Source organism: Gopherus evgoodei, chromosome 3, assembly GCF_007399415.2.
Source record: "Gopherus evgoodei ecotype Sinaloan lineage chromosome 3, rGopEvg1_v1.p, whole genome shotgun sequence".
Lineage (NCBI taxonomy): Eukaryota > Metazoa > Chordata > Testudines > Testudinidae > Gopherus > Gopherus evgoodei.
Window position 1 is genome coordinate 79,285,374 of NC_044324.1, and position 19,283 is coordinate 79,304,656.

The 19,283-nt window shown below is 44.2% G+C and overlaps 2 protein-coding genes across 5 annotated transcripts in view; one reads left to right on the top strand and one right to left on the bottom strand.

Moving 5' to 3' along the window:
* Window positions 1-4,184, bottom strand: part of MDN1 (midasin AAA ATPase 1) — a 173,557-nt gene extending 169,373 nt beyond the window's left edge. The window contains 1 exon segment of the mRNA XM_030558327.1: window positions 3,958-4,184. Coding sequence (XP_030414187.1) covers window positions 3,958-4,056 — 99 coding nt within the window. The 5' untranslated portion in view covers window positions 4,057-4,184.
* Window positions 4,185-4,379: 195 nt separating this feature from the next.
* CASP8AP2 (caspase 8 associated protein 2) overlaps window positions 4,380-19,283 on the top strand; it is a 30,176-nt gene continuing 15,272 nt past the window's right edge. Inside the window, exons 1-8 of one of the 4 annotated variants that reach the window (XM_030555950.1) lie at window positions 4,627-5,195; window positions 5,387-5,572; window positions 6,636-6,769; window positions 7,479-7,554; window positions 9,382-9,456; window positions 10,583-10,683; window positions 11,928-12,002; window positions 12,987-13,102. In XM_030555950.1, the coding sequence (XP_030411810.1) occupies window positions 7,506-7,554; window positions 9,382-9,456; window positions 10,583-10,683; window positions 11,928-12,002; window positions 12,987-13,102 (416 nt within the window). In that variant the 5' untranslated portion in view covers window positions 4,627-5,195; window positions 5,387-5,572; window positions 6,636-6,769; window positions 7,479-7,505. The other 3 variants (XM_030555949.1, XM_030555948.1, XM_030555951.1) reach the window with 3 other exon arrangements.

Consider the following 19,283-nt stretch of genomic DNA (forward strand, 5'->3'; position numbering starts at 1 on the left):
CGCTCACTGAGAGCTGGGCTCTGCAGAGTCCAGCAGCCCCTGGTGGTGGCCAGCAGCTCTGCCACCCCAATTCTGTAGGGGAAATGGGGAATTCTGCAAATTTCTGCCTTGTGCAGTGGCACAGAACTCCCCCAGGAGTACCAAATAGGTTTTGGACAAGTCCCTTTGACAATGGTTTGTGAAATACTAAAGGAACAAGGAGAAGGGAGCCAAACAAAAGTACTGAAGTTGCAGAATGATATAAGTAGCATGTATCCTGTATATAGTGATAAAGATATAATATATTTAGCAAATTAAAATGATGAACAGAAAGGATGGCTGGAGTTGATTGCTGTTGAGTGTCCTAAGCCTAATGATAAGGCACTAAGTTCTCGGAAACTGAAGGCTCAAAGCCTGGCAATACCACCATAGTCTCTCATCTCACCAAAAGAATTAACTACTATTCACCAGGGTTATACCACTTGCCCCTGACCTATAATCCATCTTTCTATCAGTTTCCAGCAAGCAAGAGTAATAAAATTGAAGCTCACCTTCTCCTAAAGCTACAGGAAAGGGGAAGGACATTCTCTTTCCCAGGTCTCATACTGGTCTCCTGGCTGCAGTCAGAGAGAGATGGACTGTTCTGCCTCTTCCTGCTACTCTACCCTTCCCCACTTCCATTTCTCAGGTCTTTCTTCCTCATGAATAATTTCAATGCCTGATTTCACAGCTTCTCACCTGTCAGATTCAGCTCCCAAATGTATCATTCTGACAGTCTTGTAAATTTCCTACAACATATAACTTGGCAGCTGAAGTTTTTTACTTTATTAAGAGGAAATATCAGGACTGGTTTGATGAGAATGACTCTGAACTATGTCAGCTCTTGAACTCACTGCATGCTTTTGCTCCAGACCTACAAAGCAGATAAAGTTCAGCTGCTAGGATGGCTGCATATCATTGAGCAAATCAGATGGTTCAGCCCAGACTTCGGCATATGATAAAGAAGTGGCGGAAAACAAAGTGGTGGAATTCATACTGATAGACTACCAAAAGCTTTCTTCCCAGTCTCCATGCTGTGTATGGCCCCAGGTGAAACAGGATAACCCTTGTATGCACTCAAGGATGGTAATCAACTTTTAATTGACAAAAAAGAAATGTTTGATGGCCAGAACATTTGAGTTCACTTCTCAATTACCCTTCAGACATCGCTGAGGAAGCAATGAATGCTCTTCCGCAACACCCTTTATAAGAAGGGCATGAATCAGCCCCTACCTCATACAAGGCTACACTCAAGCAGATGTCACAAGGGAAATCACCTGGACTAGATACCATTCCAGCACAGATTTACAAGCAGGCTGGCTACTATATTGCAAGGCACCTTATAAGGCTCTTCCATATTATATGGGAGCAAGAGTCAGTACCACAGGATTTCAAGAATGTCAACAGTGTTCACCTTTACCAGTTTGCCCTATCACCCTTAAGGCTTTTGATTCTGTAAATCATGAGAGACTCCAGAAACTTCTGTTCATCTTTGGATGCCGTGCAAAGTTTATTTCTGTCATTTGGTCCTTCCATCATGGGATACTGGTTAGAGTGGAGGAAAATGGCAAGATATTGGACCCCTGTCACTAATGGTCCCAAACAAGGCTCTGTGCTTGCTCCCATACTCTTTTCCATCCTTTTTTTGGCTATGCTTATGCATGCATTTCATAACACTAACAGAGGAATATTTATTCAGTTCTGTACCAACGGGAAATTGTTTAATCTGCAACACTTCTGTGCTCACAAAAAAGTGGCATTTACTTTTTTACTTTTATTTGCTGATGACTGTGCACTAGTTGTTCACTAGATTAATGACATTCAATGTATAACTGATCACTTTGTTCATGCAGTTAATTGCTTTGGTTTCACAATTAGTCAAAAAAAACCTGAAATACTGTATCGAACCTGTGCAGGGAGATGTGCCTATCTACCCATTTATTAAGATCAACAACACTCCTCTCAAGGCTCCTTTTGTTACCTAGACAGCATGCTGTCTAAGGTGAGCTCTGCATTTGGGAAGTTGCCACAACACCTACAGAATGACAAGGACACCAAAATAAGTGATAATTAAAATATCTATTGGGCAGTTGTGCTAACGACACTTCTATATGGTTGTGAGACATGAACAACATATTGCCCCATTCCAGGAAACTCAATCGGTCCCATTTGCCTTCTGTCTGTTTGCCGGGTCAAATAGTGGATCAAGATTCCTAATACCCAAATCCTTAATTGTTGACAGATGTCCGGCACTCAAGGCATGCTCATAATGGCTCAGCTGCATTGGTCTGGGCACCTTATTTGTATGGCTGACTCAGGAACATCCAAAGCCATAATTTATGGTCAGTTAAAACAAGGTAGTCACTCTCATGGTGGTTGGTACAAATGGTATAAAGATACACTGAAGTCAAACCTGAAAACATGTGAGATCGAGTCCAGTAACTGGGAAGCAGCAGCCCATGAAAGGGCAAGGTGGTGGCAGGTTATGTTATGTTACCATTAACTATTTTGAAGCAATGTGCATCAACACCTTATGTGAAAAAAGTAAACAGCAAAAAGCAAGGAGACAACAGCCCAAAATAGTCAAGGACAATTACTCAGTTCCACGTGGAATCATGTTTGCAGTTCTCACATCCATCTGAGCTCCCACATACATACATACTCACTTATAATGCTAGCTAAATCCTTGCACATCAATTTCACTTTCCTCCTACTAGTGCTTGAGAAAACTGTAACCACCAATGACTAGCGCTGTCTATAAATAAATAAGACTGCAAATCATCGATTCACAGCAGGAAGGTTTTTCCTGTAGCAGAGAAAAATCATTTTGAAATAAGACTTTATACCCTGAAAAAGTGTGATGGTTTAGCCTCCCTCACCCTCAGACATAGGGAACATTTCCTACTTAGGCACTCAAATGTAATTTGAGGTAGTTTGTGTGTGTGTGCACTGTTTAAGTACTTTGAAACTTCGGTCACAAAAGATATTTTTTCCCACTTTTATCTCCTCTTCCAACAGAAGATCTCCAAATGTTTAACAGACATAAACGAATTAGACCTCAACATCCCACGATGAAGATAAGTAGCCCTACTTTTTAACTAAAGAAACTAAAGCACATAGAAGTCAGCAATCCTCTCCAGATCACACAGCAAGTGATAAAGCTAAAAATAGAACCCAGGACTTCCTGTCTTTACTTACTAGACCATACTCCCTCTAATGTTTACAGAGAAGAGGGTGAGAGAAAAATACATTCTGAAGTGTAGGGGACTGAAGGGGAGAAACTGAGGCCCAAATCCTCAAAGGTATTTCAATACCTAGCTCCCTCTAGCTCTCACTGTAGGGCAGATTCATCTCCATAGGCCTGGAAGACAGTGGAGGTTAAAACCAAGAAGGAACAGTTTATTGTCAATGAGGATATAGTACAGACGTGTCAGAAGGGGAGCTCCCGTGGCTCCGACTTCAGAGGCCAGAAGATAAAAAGCTCTAACTATGCAGAGCAGTAGAAAAGGCGTTTTCACCTTTTCCCGTTAGAGATACACGTGGGTGAGCAGATGAGGGCTGGACAAGCATTGGAGGTTGAGAGCTAGCAGGAAACAAAGATGGAGGGGCGATGGGGGTGCGTGGTGTTCTCTGCACAGGGTGCAGTTGTCCTCTGCTCACCGTGGCAGACGCTGGGGCTAGGGCATGAGGGAGAGAGATGGACGGCAGGCGGGGGTGGGGGCTGAGTCGTGTCTTTAGGGAGGACAGTTCTGGAAAAGCAGACGGGGGGTGGGGGTGTTTCAGAAGAGGGGGGCTCCCTTGTTCTCCTCCCCAGCCCCACAGCGACAGCCGAGTGACGCAGCAGGCGGGAGCGGGGGCAGACGTGGGCTGGGAGGGCTGCCCAGGGAGCTGCCCCATGCCCCCGGGCGCTGCACTGGTGCTGCGCGGCCACTCGCTCACCTGCTTGGCCAGGAACCTGCCCAGCTCGCCGCTGCTCTTCTCGTTCCGCCGCGCCACCAGCTGCAGCGGGCCGGCCAGGCGGAGCCGCAGGGCCTCCATCCCCCGCCGACACCGCCGCCGCGAGCTCCGGGGTCTCTCGTGGAAGGGGAGGGGCGCGCGTCCCTTTGGAAGCTCCGAAACACCACGACACGTGGAGGACAAGAAAAGACGCGCAGCTCCCGCTGGACAAGCTTCCGTTTCTGGCAAAACGTCACCAACTTGCGCCGGTGACGGAAAGGAAGTGGCCTCGCGTCCCCAGCCGCGAGGCCGGTGAAAAACTACGTGTACCAGCATGCAACACTTCCCCTTGAGCCGAGCGGCCTCTCAGAAGATCGAGCGCTGCATGCTGGGATCTGTAGTTTTCCAAGGGGCTCTACGGAAGCCGCAGCAGTTCTACTTACAGCATCGGGAGCTGGGGCGAGTCTTACCCTGTCCCTTCCCTGTGATCAGGGATGCGACTGCTCTGTTCTGGCCGGGTTCAGCGTTCAGAGCTCGGTCCTGCCAAGTGCCAAGACTCCTCAGTGCCCACTGAACTATTGCTATGACACTGGGCTACATGGGCAGCGAGGAGACAGCAGGTGCATGAGACGAACAGGTCGGGCTCGAGCAGAAGGGCGACGAGGTAACTAGAACATGATCATGTTTTGATACTGACTAGCTGCGCATGAACTGTTGCTGTCTGCTCGTGTTGGCAGTGGTCTGTAAACACCAGGGCACAACAGAGACTGTGGGGGAATCTGGATGAGAAGGTGGCAGCCTTAGAATGTTTTCAAGGAGTTTAGACATTGATTCACTGATAGCTGAATCGGGGCCTCCTATTTTACACTCTGATCCTACGATGGGATCCATTTATGCCCTCACCGAGTCGATTTAATTTCACTGAATAAGAGCCTCAAGCTGCAAATGGTTCCAGAGTGGTGCTTCATGACAGAGACCTTGTCCACCTCACCGCATCCAACACGCCGCTGGAGGGGACGGTGGTGAAAAAACGAATAATGTCATTTGAGCGCCGCAAACAGGCAAAGGCAACTCGCGGCGCTGTTTCTCTCCCCCTTGCCCGCCAGGAGTATCGCCCACGGGCGCAGCACGAGGATTGTGCGGCTGTATTTTTAGCTGCGGCGTGAAAACAGACTTAAAAATGAACTTGCTCGTCTGCCCATTGCCCCAGGACGCGAGGCATTACCCCTCCCTCCTGGCAGGTACATCTGCTCCGGGCAGGCGGGGCGCTGGGTCAGGAGCTCAGGAGGGAGAGTTGAGCGCGAGGGTCTTGGAGCGGAGCTCGGGACACAGGGAGAAGGGGGCGGAGCTCGAGTGGAGGGGGGCAGGGCCAGGCGCTTGGGGGCGGGGCCGCCGCAGACGGTTCACTTTCGCGCCAACTGTTTTTTCCTAGAGGCGGAAACTAGTGACGTCTGTGAGGTTACGTGCTGTGCGTCTCTACTGAGTGGCTGGCAGTTGCCCGAATCCCGCCCCGCCTGCCCTTGGCTCGGCCTGCGGGACTTGCAGCGGCGACAGTGGCGGCACTGGGGAGATCCCGGGTTTCTGGGAAGCTGCCACGGCGAGGGAGAGACGCCAACCGGTTGGTGAAGGGGGCGGGACAGGGTCCGCGGCGGGTGCCAGGCGGATGCGCGCAGCCAGGGGGAGGGGTTGGAAGAGAGAGAGAGAGAGAGAGAGAGAGAGAGATACCCAGTCCCCGCCCGGCATAGCCCCCTCGGGACTGGCACAGCTCCCCCACAGCTACCAGCCTGGCACAGCCCCCCACCACCACCATCCCTAGCCTGGCACAGCTCCCCCACAGCTTCCAGCCTGGCACAGCCCCCCACCACCACCATCCCTAGCTTGGCACAGCTCCCCCACAGCTTCCAGCCTGGCACAGCCCCCCACCACCACCATCCCTAGCCTGGCACAGCTCCCCCATAGCTTCCAGCCTGGCACAGCCCCCCCACCACCATCCCTAGCCTTGCACAGCTCCCCCACAGCTTCCAGCCTGGCACAGCCCCCCACCACCACCATCCCTAGCCTGGCACAGCCCTCCACCCACTCCCTGCCTGGCACAGCCCCCACCACCACCTTCCCCACCCAGGAACCACCCCCCTGCCTGGCACAGCTACACCTCCTCAGCAGCTGCCACCCTCACCCAGTATAAGCTGCTCGACTGCCATCCCTACCCTGGCCTTAGTCCCCCGGACTGGCATGGCCCCTATCCCTCTGCCCAGCTGTTGCCATCCCTAGCCTGACATGCCCCCTCCCAGCTGCTGCCCCCAGCCTGGCATAGCTCCCATCTGCCCTCGCCCCATTGCCCAGTCGTTGTCATCCCTATCTTGGCATAGCCCACAGGTGCCTGTCAGCCCTGGCCAGGCATAAACCCAATCCCTGTTCTTCCCTCACCTCCCAGCATAGCATAACCCTTATTCTCCCCATTGCCATCCCTGGCATGGCATAATATACTAAATGGGAAATGACTACCTAGGAAGGATTGCTGCAGAAAAGGATTTGGGGGTTATAGTGGATCACAAACTAAATATGAGCTAACAGTACAATACTGTTACAAAAAAAAAAAAAAGCGAATGACATTCTGGGATATATTAGCAGGAGTGGTGTAAGCAAGAAGTAATTCTGCCACTCTGTTCAACACTGACAAGGCCTTAACTGGAGTATTGTGTCCAGTTCTGAGCACCACACTTCAGGAGAGATGTGGACAAAGTGGAGAAAGTCCAGAGGAGAACAACACCTCCATCCACTGAGAATCTTGATGCTGCCCTATGTGTATGCCCTGGTAAAGATTTCATAGCATAGTTACTTGTGCTGTTATGTTAGGATATGTTAGTCCTCCCCTTCCCGCACTGTATTAATTGATGTTCACCAGGCTGCAACTTTCAGTTCAGGTGGCTGCATGTCAGTGAGGGTGGGAAGGATGAAATGATAGTTTCCAGTTGGTGTACAATGTCTTGAGTTAACTGCTGTTGGACCCATTGGCAGGAAAAATGTCATGTAAATGTGAAGTGTTTATATGGGTTGCTGCTTTGGTTTTTAAGTATAACAGGAATTTACTTTTAAAGTGTAGGTAGAAGTGGAATTGGATTATTTTCATTAATTGGTTTAGAAATATATTTGGTAGACCTATTATCTTTATGCAGTGTAAACTGACCTGGCTGAATAGGAAAGTTTTTTCCTATGAAGATTATTTAGCAATACTAAGTAATATAGAGATTAATATAATTTTGTTGTGCTTAAGAACGCTTTTAATTGTGTATAAAGTTGTCCTTTATTTATATTTTATTTTGCCAGAATACAGAGCTAAATTCTGTAACCTGACATCAAAAGTCCACCTGGATCTACTTTGTTTGTTGTTGGATCTCATTAAAAAATGAGTATCAAATTCGAACCCATTGTGAGCGATCCTTAAAGATGCTTTTAGTTCATGATATGGTTTTCAAATTATTGGTTAATCTAACTATTCTGCTTTTTTTATTGTACACACGCAGATGGGGAAGCTGTAGGGAATTAGTATAATGGCAACAGATGATGATGGACTGACATTATGTGATATCTCTTATGGTGGTAAGATCTTTACTAAATAGGTTGTTAATTTTTTACTTTGCAAGATGAAGACAAATTCTCCACACCATATGTATAGTAATGCTATGATGAGTGAAAATAATAGAATGTTTTTAAAAATCATTGTAATCTAATCTGGTACTGCAAGTACTAAAAGAACACTAGTGAGAATGAGTAGAGGCATGAGAAGTCTGTTGTGAAAAGACTGGGATTGTTAACCTGAAAAATAAGATAAATAAAAGGAGATGTTATTCAGAATTTCAAGTTCACAAGAAATCTCAGTATTCAGAATTTCTTGTGAACTGCGGGATTTGAAAAAATTTTCTTTTGGAAACACTGAAACATGGTGTTTCTGAAATGAAATATGCTCCTTGATACCCAGCAGCAGCTGAGTGAAATAGACATGATTCATATCAGTTTAATTGCTGCCCATCATTGAATTGCTGCCCATCATTGAATTGCTGCCCATCATTGAATAGCTGCAGTGAAACTGGTGTGAATTGTGTCAACAGCTGGCAGAGATCTGGGGCTCTGGACTTGTGGGGCAGCCCTGCCATGCAGATTGCCCCGAGGCTGAGATCTCAGGGCTTCCAAACTCCTAGGCCAGCTGGCTAACTCCTATAGCCTGGGGAGCTAACTGCTTCAAGAGTCTGGCTCAGCCCAGGGAGCCAACTGGCCAAGGAGTCTGGGTTCAGCAGCAGGGAGCCTAACAGCTCCAGATTCATTTGGGGCTTTCAGAATCTCTGCTGCAGTGCTAGGAGCTTAAACACTGAGAACCAAGTCTGCCAGGCTCCCAGTGTGTGGCAGGGAACCTGAAAGCCCTGACAGCTATGGCTCCCAGTGCTTCTGGGCTTCTAGCTCAAGCCAGAGTTTTCAGGGCTTGCTGCAGAACCAGGGCTTCCAGGCTTCCTGATCTGCTACAGGGTGCCTGAAAGCCCTGAAGTCTCTGGCCCAAGGCAGCCCACATGATGGGGCTCCCCTGAAGCCTGCCAAGGGAGCTGGTAGGGACCCCTGCAAATTCTTCGAAGCAGGCTTGCTTTCGTGGGAAATTTCAGTCTTGATGAACCAGCTTTTTCCAAGTTTCAGAGTGGTAGCCATGTTAGTCTGTGTCAGAAAAAACGAGGAGTCCTTGTGGCACCTTAGAGACTAACACATTTATTTGAGCATAAGCTTTTGTGGACTAGAACCCACTGATGAAATGGGTTCTAGCCCACAAAAGCTTATGCCCGAATAAATGTGTTAGTCTCTAAGGTGCCACAAGGACTCCTCGCAGCTTTTTCCAATGAGCCCTAGTTATATTATTAAAATGTCAGTAAACTTTAATCATATGAATAAGCTATTTGAATTGAAACACATTACATAAACAGATTGCTGTATTAAATTTCTTATCAATGTACTATGAGGAGATTTAAATATAGCAGTAGTTTTCCATCATTTAGTGTTATGATGCTTTTATCTAATTTCCAGAGTGGCCCAAGCTTTGGGTGTGAAGTGCCCTTGGACTAGGGTTTCAAATTTCAGTGTGGCTGACTTACTGCTTACAAATATCTTTTCCTCATTGACACTAAAGAGGTTTTTTTCCTAGGAGTGGAAACTTACCTTAGTGTCGTTGGCCAAAATATCCCTATCTTCCCACCAATGTGTAGCAGAACATATGCTTACTTACAAAATAGTTGGCGATGATAGGTGCTATACAAATGTAAAATACTGTTCATTAATACATTAGTGTTAATTGCATTTCTGTGAAATGTACACTCGCATAGAAAGTGTAAAGCTTAAAAAGTTACTAAAAGTTTAAAAATTTTGCTTTTGATCTTGCTTTATTTGCAGCTTCCTCTTTTAGGGATGATGATGAGAGCTCAGTGGATATTTACGATGGTTTGGACAGCACTTCAGTTGTTTCAGGTATGTTGATAGTAAACTGCTGCATTGTCTTATTCAGTTCGATCTACTGTGCGAGGATTCTTGATGCTAGGCACAAATAAAGTATCACCAGCCTGACTGGATGCATTGTGTTAATATCTGTTTGTATTATGGTAGCATCTAAGAATTTCAGTCAAGGATTGGGGCCCCATTATGGTAGACACTGTGCAGCCAAATAACAAAGAAGACAGTCCCTGTCATAGAGATCTTGAAGTCTGGGTGCCTGAATAGGAGGTGACTGATGAACAAAACATACAGATAGGATGAGGGAGAGTGTTTGACTTCTGTGGTCTATGCTTCTGCATTACAGTGGAGCTAGAGCAAGTGAGTCAAGACTTGGAAGAGGACATAAAACAACACAGAGGAAAGTTTGTCAGTTATATTCTAAATGCCCTTCATTTTGGAACATTCTTGGTTGCTGGGTTGAGTGCTGAGACTGCCCCTCTTTCTGACTGACCTACCTGCTACATGTATATGTAACTCACAGGAGTCAGAGGCTGGGCTTTCTTGGTAGCTGGCCTCTGCCTCAGGAATCTTCTCCCACTGGAAATGTTTCTAAGACTGAACCTAGCCAGATGCAGAATGCATTGCAAGATGCACTTTGTTCTGGCTGTCTATTAATTACTGACTTTAAAATCCTGGAAACTTGGCCTACCATCTAGATTTATCCCTTCTCGGCACTTTTAAATTAAAGGGCTTGCTATGCATTTGCTCTCTGTTTTAATTGGAAACAGTTGTTATTAACCAATCCTGTAAAATGCACTCACATTCAATGAGGTTTACTGTCCTATGAATCAGTAACAACGATAAAAAAATTTTAAGCAAAATATTTGCAAGTAGACTTTAAAACTAAATTTCATTCACTTTTACATTCGAATGCAAATTGAGCTCTTAAATTTTCGAATAAAATAAAAGTAGCACAAATATTAAAGTGGTGGCAGGGGAGGAAAGGAGAGAATCTTTTTACTGTTGTGACTTTCTCATTGAAGAGTGTGAGCCGTCTTGTTTAAAAGGCCTCTCCTCTGTGACAGAAATCTGCTCACTGCATAATACAAACTACTTTGATCATATTTTTTTTCCTTTACCTAATGAGTATTTTTTATTTCAGACAATCCTGCTCAAAACTCTACACCGACAAGAAACTGTTTAAACTTATTTGATGAGATCTTGATTGAAGAAGGAACTGCAAAGGAAGCAACTTACAATGATGTGTGTAGTAGTATGATTACAGCTAATAGAAAAAATTGTCATGTGCTAGTAGACGGCAAAAATTGTTTTAAAACAGCACTGTTGGTCAAACCATAGATGGAAAAAAAGAATTCTTTAATAGAACAAAACTATGTACTAAGCAATTTTATCTTAATTTCAAAGGGTATGTAAGAATTGGACTCGTGTTCTAATTATGGCACTATCTAGTCTCATGTTAATGGATGAAGTATCATGGTGAGATTATACCCTTTGGCATTTCAGTCTTCCTTCCAATTATATTCTGAAAAAAACTCTTGCACTGATTATGGAGAAACGGTCAGTATACTTAAGGGTGTGATTGGGCTTATCAGAAAAGTAATCTTGAAACTGCAAAGCTTAAACTACTTTACCTTAAACCTCTTAATTGTAGTTCCTGAAGAAAAAGGGAAAAAAATGTTTTGGAAATTTGGAGGCAGTTGGCTAAACTGTGATATAAGTATGACTGTTTGGAAAATTGCATGTTCATTTTTATAAAAGTTTCCTAACTTCTGGATGATTCAAAAAATATCTTAAATTAGAAACTCTAAAACTTTGTTTATTCTTTTGACCTCAACACGAACTTGTTCCTTGACTGTTTTTGGAAAGTTTGGGTTTTGGCTTTTTTCATTATATTTATTTTAAACTATGAGTCCTCTGCATTACATAAAGTCCACAAGGTCCCTAATGGGACTTGTACTTTACAAAAACCAGAGAAAGCTGCAGGACTTGCTCTGCCCGTAGAGCTCTTAAAGGTTGTAAGAGAAGGAATGCATGCAGAACTGCTGCTTAGCACAGTTTTTAAACTGATCAGAAGTTCCACTTCTGCAGAAGCTTGTTTTATGCCTCCAGATAAGCTCATCTTCATCTCCTAGTGGCTTGGCTCCCTGTAACTCCCTAGCTTACCACTATTGTACATGCACATGTAAGTTTACTCTGCTCATGTGAAATTCAGTGAGCTTTTTTGTAACTTTTTTTTAACACCCAAACTGAGGAAGTTATTTTATGTACTCACATGAAAAGGCTAATATGATTTTTTTTTTTAAATCTGACAGCTTTTTAGACATTTTAATATTTTAAAATGAGTGGTATTGGGAAGAAATGTCATTTTATAAGCTATGTCTTTAACTGAAGAACAGTTTCCAGATACAAATCTTAGAATCATTTACTTAACCAACTTTTACATAAATAGTCAACCTCTATAAAGTGAAATCTCCTTTATTTTACAGTTGAAGACAGAGTATGGAAAATGTCAGCAGCAGATTAAAGAGTTGATGAAGAAGTTTAAGGAAGTACAGGCACAGGTACTGTGTGCTAAAGGGTATCTTTAAAACTTATCAGTGAGAATTCAGTTTGCTTTAAGTACACTAATATGGCATCTGATGTATATTGCTTTGAGAGAATAACACAACTAATTAGGTATCTACTGCAATAACTTTCCCAGGAATCTTTAAAGCAAAAGATAGTCACTTGTGCCTTTAGTAGATTACTAGATAAATAAACTTGTGTTTCTAAAATTACATACAAAATGTAAGAGAGTCTGTTAGGAACCCTAACTCTATACATTTCACCAAAAAAAAAGGGGTTGGGGGAGAGAGAGAGCGAGCGAGCTGGTTGCTTCTGGAAAGATGTCCAATTCTTTTGATAATGTCTATTTAATGTATAGTGTCAGGGTCTCTGCAGCCATTCAGAGTAGTTAATTGTGAAGATTAGGGAATTGAAGGTGTTCAGCATCAGGTCTTCATTTTTTGCTTTCAACTCCCACTGATGGCAGTGAGAGCTGAAGATGCTCAACGCCTCAGAATTTGTTCCTACATAAGTTTATTTTGTCATGCTTTGCTGAGAACAATCAGATGCCCACTATCAACCCCAGTAGGCCCTGCCATAGACTAATGTTGCCAGGAGAGAATTACAGTTACTGCCCTGTAGAGCTTGCACGCTAAATTGTACACTTGATACAATGACAGTGAGAGCAACAAATAGTAGAGGGCCTGGAGCAAGGAAAGATGTGGATTACATCAGTACAATTCTATGGGCACTCAGTATAAAATATGGTTATATCTTGGTCATTATATATTTTAATATATCAAAAACAGTAAGAGTGAAGAATTTTGACTTGTGTAGAGACCATTCATTTGCTGCCTTTTACATAACTGTTGCAATACATTTTGTAGTCTGTTTTAATAGGAATGTCTGTTTTTCTAATTGCTATCATATGTGTCTAATATTTTTATGCATGTATGAGGGTAAATATTTCAGGCTAATTCTCCATGTATTTTTTAAAATAGAACTCCATTCTACAAAATGAAAATCAGGCACTTAAAAAGAATATTTCAGCACTTATAAAAACTGCTAGAGTGGAAATTAATCGCAAAGATGAGGAAATCAGTAACCTCCACCAAAGGTACAAGTAGACAAGTCTAATTTATTATTTACTTTTGAACATAGTTTTACAGCTTTCTATTAACAACTTTTTATGCATTTAAAGTGAAAATGAACACACAAAATTGCTGTTTAGTAAATGCGTTGTCTGTTGCTAATCTTAGTACATTTTTTTTTCTTTTCTTTTCTTTTTTGTCAGAAGTGCTGATCTGAACTCAATGGGTTCTACCCAGGGATCATTGAGAATTTCTAACGGACTGACCATATGCTTAATCTTATCTTTGGGTCAAGTTTGAACTGGGGAGTTTAATCATCCCATTGTATGTGTGTTTCAGTGTAGACCAGTGGTCTCCAACCTTTTTATGCACAAGATCATTTTCTGAATTTTAAGATCAACCCAGCATCTATCCTTCCCTGAGGCCCCACCCCACTCACTCCATTTTGCCCCCTCCCTCTGTTGCTCACTGTCCCCCACCCTCACTCATTTTCAGGGCTGGGACAGGGGGCTGGGTTGAGGGAGGGGGTGCAGGCTCTGGGCTGGGGCTGAAGGGTTTAGAGTGTGGGAGGGGGCTCCGGGCTGAGCCTGGGGTGGGGGTTGGGGTGCAAGCTCTGTGAGGGCATTTGGGTGCAGGGATCATACAGTCACATTATATCTAATCTCACAATCCACTGGACATTTCATGAATTTTACTTTTTATTTGTATCATTTGTGGTTTATAGATCCAAAATCCTTCAGGGATTGTCAGAAATCAGTATAACATTCTCAACTGGGGTGTGTGCATTGACTGAGCCTGGGCAAGGGGTTGGGGTGCAGGAGTGAGGGGTGCAAGTTCTGGGAGGGATTTTGGGTTCAGGAGGGTGCTCCGGGCTGGGGCAGGAGGAGTGGGGTGCAGAAGGGGGTGTGAGCTGTAGGTTCCGGCCAGGAGGCGCATACCACAGGCAGCTCCCAGCCAACAGTGCAGTGGGGCTCAGGCAAGCTGCCTGCCTACTATGGCCCCACGCCGCTTCCAGAAGTGGCTGGCTGATAGCATGTTTCTGTGGTCCCTGAGGGGAGGAGAGCAGCGGATCTCCACGCACTGCCCATGCCCGCAAGTGCCGCCCCCAGGAGCCCTGCTCTGCTGCCAGACTTTTAGCTGCCCGGAGATCGTGATCGACTGGCAGAGGCTCTAGGATCAACCAGTCAGTCACGACTGATCAGTTAGTCTACATCAGTGGTCACCATCTCATCCATATTTCCACTTCAGGGCTGGTCTACTCTATGATCTCAGATTGATTAAACCCAGGAAATATTTTTGGCTACTTCTTGCTGGCCTTTCTAGCCAGATATTGAAGAGCTCTACCTCCACTGTTAGTTGTGAGGGGGCTCTCTCTATTAGCAATTTGTCATACTTTGGCTGTCCTAGTCCAGGGAGTTCAAAGTACAATTGTGTAGACTAGAAAGTCATTGGCTGTCTGGTTCCTGGACTCTGAGGCTAAGGCACAGGACTGAGACTCTGGAGAGCTAGGTTAAATTCCTAGCTCTGTCACTCACTCCCACTGTGACCTCAGGCTAGTCCCTTAGTTTATTTGTGCATCAGTTTATCCATCTGTAAAATGAAAATGAAAATTTCCCAGTCTTTTTAAAGGGTATTGTGAGGATAAAACCATTATTTGTGAGATAATCAGATGTTGCAGTGCTGGAGGTCATTAATACCTACATTGTATGAAGTTCTTTTAGAGATGATTATCAGAAGTGCTGTGACTGAGGTCAAAAAATGTTAATTTGTCCTTATTCTTAGTTGTCATAAGGTACTGTCCACATGAATATATTTGAATAGTCTGATAAACACACATTGCTTTGTCCTATTAGTTTTTTCAACTGATGGCTGTGACAAGTTAGCTGTTTTTTTCACAACCTTGACTTCAGCATTCTAGATCCCAAAGCTATTGTTTTCTTTCAAAATTTTAATTTATTTTGAAAAACATGTTCAAACTATACTTCTGTAAGTCCCCAAAAGATGAGACAATTATTAGCTACTTCAAAAGTGTCCATCATGCACTGTAGGCTACTAGTCAGGGCATAACACACTGTCATCCCCATTTATCTGTAATCCCTTTAGAACATGTTGTAGGAAATTCCTGGTCAAGGGCTGATTTAGTCAACATTATGGGCATTCTTATGGTAATTCCCGACAGACAAATTTTGGGCACATATTTCATGGTAGACTTCATCATCATCATCGTGACTGAAATATATCTCTCTCTCTCTCAGGAAAAAATGCCTTATGTTTGAGGCTTTGCAAAAGCTGCAAAGTGTTATATGCTTAGATACTGTTGTGATGGGTACAGTACAAGAACCTGAATAGAATACAATATACTGGAACTCAAACAATGAAACAGAGTCTTGATCCTTATGTCCAAAAACTTATCTATAGCAATGGTAAATCTGTGGAAAAAGTAAATATCTCTGGGTCTTAAGACACAAATCTATAGAAAAATCAGACCCATGTATTTCAGTTTTGATGCGTTAATTCCACACAGTGGCCTAGTGATAAAGAAGTATTGGCACATCGTGACAATATACAGATTGTTAATCTGCTGAAGCCACTTTACATAGATGTTGAGTGAGAGGGAAATAAAGTGGTTATTTAAAAAATTAGCAACATTACCTTGATTTAACCCTGGACCCGTCAACACGCCAAAACCCCCCTCTTTTTCTTTTTTAACTTAAAGGGCTCTTTAAATCGATTTCTTTACGCCACCTCCGATGAGATTAGTGCTGAAATCGGTCTTGCCGGGTCGAATTTGGAGTAGTGTGGACACAATTTGACGGTATTGGCCTCCAGGAGCTATCCCAGAGTGCTCCATTGTGACTTCTCTGGACAGCGCTCTCAACTCAGTTGCACTGGCCAGCTAGACAGGAAAAGGCCTGCGAACTTTTGATTTTCGTTTCCTGTTTGGCCAGTGTGGTGAGCTGATCAGCACAGGTGACCATGCAGAGCTCATCAGCATGATGTGCACATTGCCTGGCCCATAGTTTGTGAGAAGTCTATATCCTCATCACTTTCATCACCGTGCTGCCGTTGCCTCCTCGCCTGGTTTTGGTTTTGCAGCTTTTGGTTCCGCATATACTTCAAGATAATGCGCGTGGTGTTTACAATGCTCATTTTTGCTGCGGTGATCTGAGCGGGCTCCATGATCCCAGTGCTATGGCGTCTGCGCTTGAAAAAAGGCGCGAAACAATTGTCTGCTGTTGCTCTGATGGAGGGAGGGGCGACTGACGACATGGCTTACAGGGAATTAAAATCAACAAAAGGGGTGGCTTTGCATAAAGGAGGAACACAAACAACTGTCACACAGAATGGCCCCTTCAAGGATTGAACTCAAAACCCTGGGTTTAGCAGGCCTGTGATTTCACAAAACAATTCAGGTCAATTTCTTGTTTTGAGCCACTCCATCTATCTTTTACATCTTAGGCTTGCCAGAAGACGGTGTAGTACGACTGCTAGTGATTGTCATCTCCTGGGTGCCTGGCAGAGGATGGGAATGACCTGGCTGAGTCACTCCCATGTTTGCCTAGGCGCCCCTGACCGACCTCACCGAGGTTGGCTAAAAGATCACCCAGGAATATGACGACGATGGCTACCAATCGTAATGCACTGTCAGCTGCCAAAAGGCAATGAGCTGCTGCTGTGTAGCAATGCAGTCCCACGTCTGCCAGCACCCAGGAGATGTACAGTGACAGTGAGCTGAGCAGGCTCCATGCTTGCCGTGGTATGGCATCTGCTCAGGTAACCCAGGAAAAAAGGCACAAAACAATTGTCTGCTGTTCCTTTCACGGAGGGAGAGGGAGGCCTGAAGACACGTACTCAGTACCACCCACGACATTGTTTTTGCCCCATCAGGCATTGGGATCTCAACCCAGAATTCCAGGGGGCAGCAGAGACTGTGGGAACTGTGGGATAGCTACCCACAGTGCACCACTCCGTAAGTCAATGCTAGCCTTGGTACTGTGGACACAGTCCGCCGACTTAATGCACTTAGAGCATTTTGTGTGGGGACACACACAATCGACTGTATGCAAACAATTTCTGAAAAAACGACTTCTGTAAATGCGACCTAATTGTGTAGTGTAGACATACCCTTAGATACCATCAAGTTCACAACAAATGTAAGTACCCATATACTTTTAGCTGTCAGGCTACATGCCTTTCAGGGTCTGTTGCTCTTGATGGAAATACTGTTCTCCTTGTATTGTTGGACTGTGATGCCAGAACATAGGTTTTCTCCAATTAGCATAATCAAAACAAGCTCATACAAGTATTCAGCAAAGCCCACAGGATTTGATGCAGATGTTGGTGAGTGACCCCAGTGGAAATACTTTCTAGCCATATCAGGCTACTCTCTCTTAGTGTGAAAGGGGACCAGGATTAAAACATCTTGGTGGACACAGTCACAGCAAACACTTAACGATAGCGAGCTGAACTGGTAAAGGTGAGCTATTCTGTCTAATCAGATCTAGATTTCAAACCTAATTAACAGAATACCTAAATAATACTAAGGGTTAGGATTTTTACTTACTTTGAAATTTAGTTATTTCTTAATCTCCAATGTGATTTAATCTCAGCCTAGTAAGGACAGTGGTATTTTTGTTTTTGTTTTTTTTTTTTTTTTTTTGGAGGGCAAAATTAAACATTAGCAGTAATGAAAATCAGGCATACTAAAAAAGGAATAAAAATGACAAAGTTCAAAACAGGCAGAGTGCAGGGAAGTGGCTTTAGGCAATCACAGCAGCAACAATATTTTATTGACTTGAAAGCATAAGACCAAAAATAGGGACAACCACATTTTTTTCATCCATAGGCAAATTCCATATTTGGCTGCTAACTGGTCAGCAAATAACATTTTCTCTGCTTGGGACTGACATGTGTTTGTCTCTCTTTTGCCCTGTAGTTCCTTACAGGTTTGTTCTTAGTTTTGAAGGTACACTTGGATTTGGTTTAGAAGTTGTGGGTATCAGAAGTATCTCATCCCTGGTCTAAAAACACCTACAAGCATGACTTCTGTATGTTATCACTATGCTCTTATTTTGTTTCCTGGATTATGGACTGGCATTTGTTTAGAATTAGTCACGAGAGTGTAAGAAACATGGCGTTGTTTTTAACCAGTCCCTTTATGTGGAGTGCCATATGCTGGACCTGGCACAAAAGTGTCTTGCTCGGTATTTTTTTGCATGCCTCTCACTATCTGCATAGGCTGCGTTTTTTTTTCCTTCCCCCCCTTTGTTGACCTTGCAGCAGTTGCACATGGCCTTGATGAGACCTGATTATCATAATTTACTTGTTTTCTTTTGCGTGCAGCAAGTTTAACACAATAGCTTATTTGCGTATTGGTTTGATCGTATTACACCTATTCTTACTGCCTGTCTACATACTGGAAGGTTTGCCATCTGAGTTAGCGTGGTTGATTTTTGTGATTCCTAATGGCATAAGTCCTGGTTATATTTGAGGCCACCTCTGAGTCTTGTGCTGATGGTTATTGCTTTTTCACTGCTTGGCAATGAAACAGTAATTTCAAATAATAAAACTGATATGTAGAACATGCAATTCTCTTTCTTGCCCTGTGGTTCCTTATGCATTTGTTTTTGGGATATTTCACCACAAAAAAAATTTTTTTTTTCAAATGAGTTGCTTTTTGAGGCCAGGTGAATTGATTGTCTGCTTTTAAAGTTCTAGGTGTACTTTTAAAAATAAAGGGTTGGTTTTTTTAAATGTCCTAGTTTTACCCAATTAGAAAAATACAAAAAACATTCAGTGTAAATTGTGAAAGATCAAGCTGCGTAGAGCCTTAGGCTGCAATTCTTACTCTATAGCAGAGGTGGGCAAACTACAGGGTCCTGCCTGGCCCTTGAGCTCATGGCCTGGGAGGCTAGTCCCTGTCCCTCCTCCCCCACAGCCTCAGCTCGCCTGGGCGGCAGGGCTGTGAGCTCCTGCCGGGCAGCACTGCTGCAAGAGCCACTGGCATGACCTGGCGCTCTAAACTGCGCAGTGGCATGGCTGGCTCCAGCCAGGCAATGCAGCTGCCAGTCCTGGTGCTCTGAGCAGCGTGGTAAGGGAGCGGGGGGTCCCAAGTGGTGGTCAGGGAGCAGGGGGCAGTTGAATGGTTTGGAGGTTCTGAGGGGTGCAGTCAGGGGGCAGGAAGTAGGAGGGGGCGGATAGGGGGCA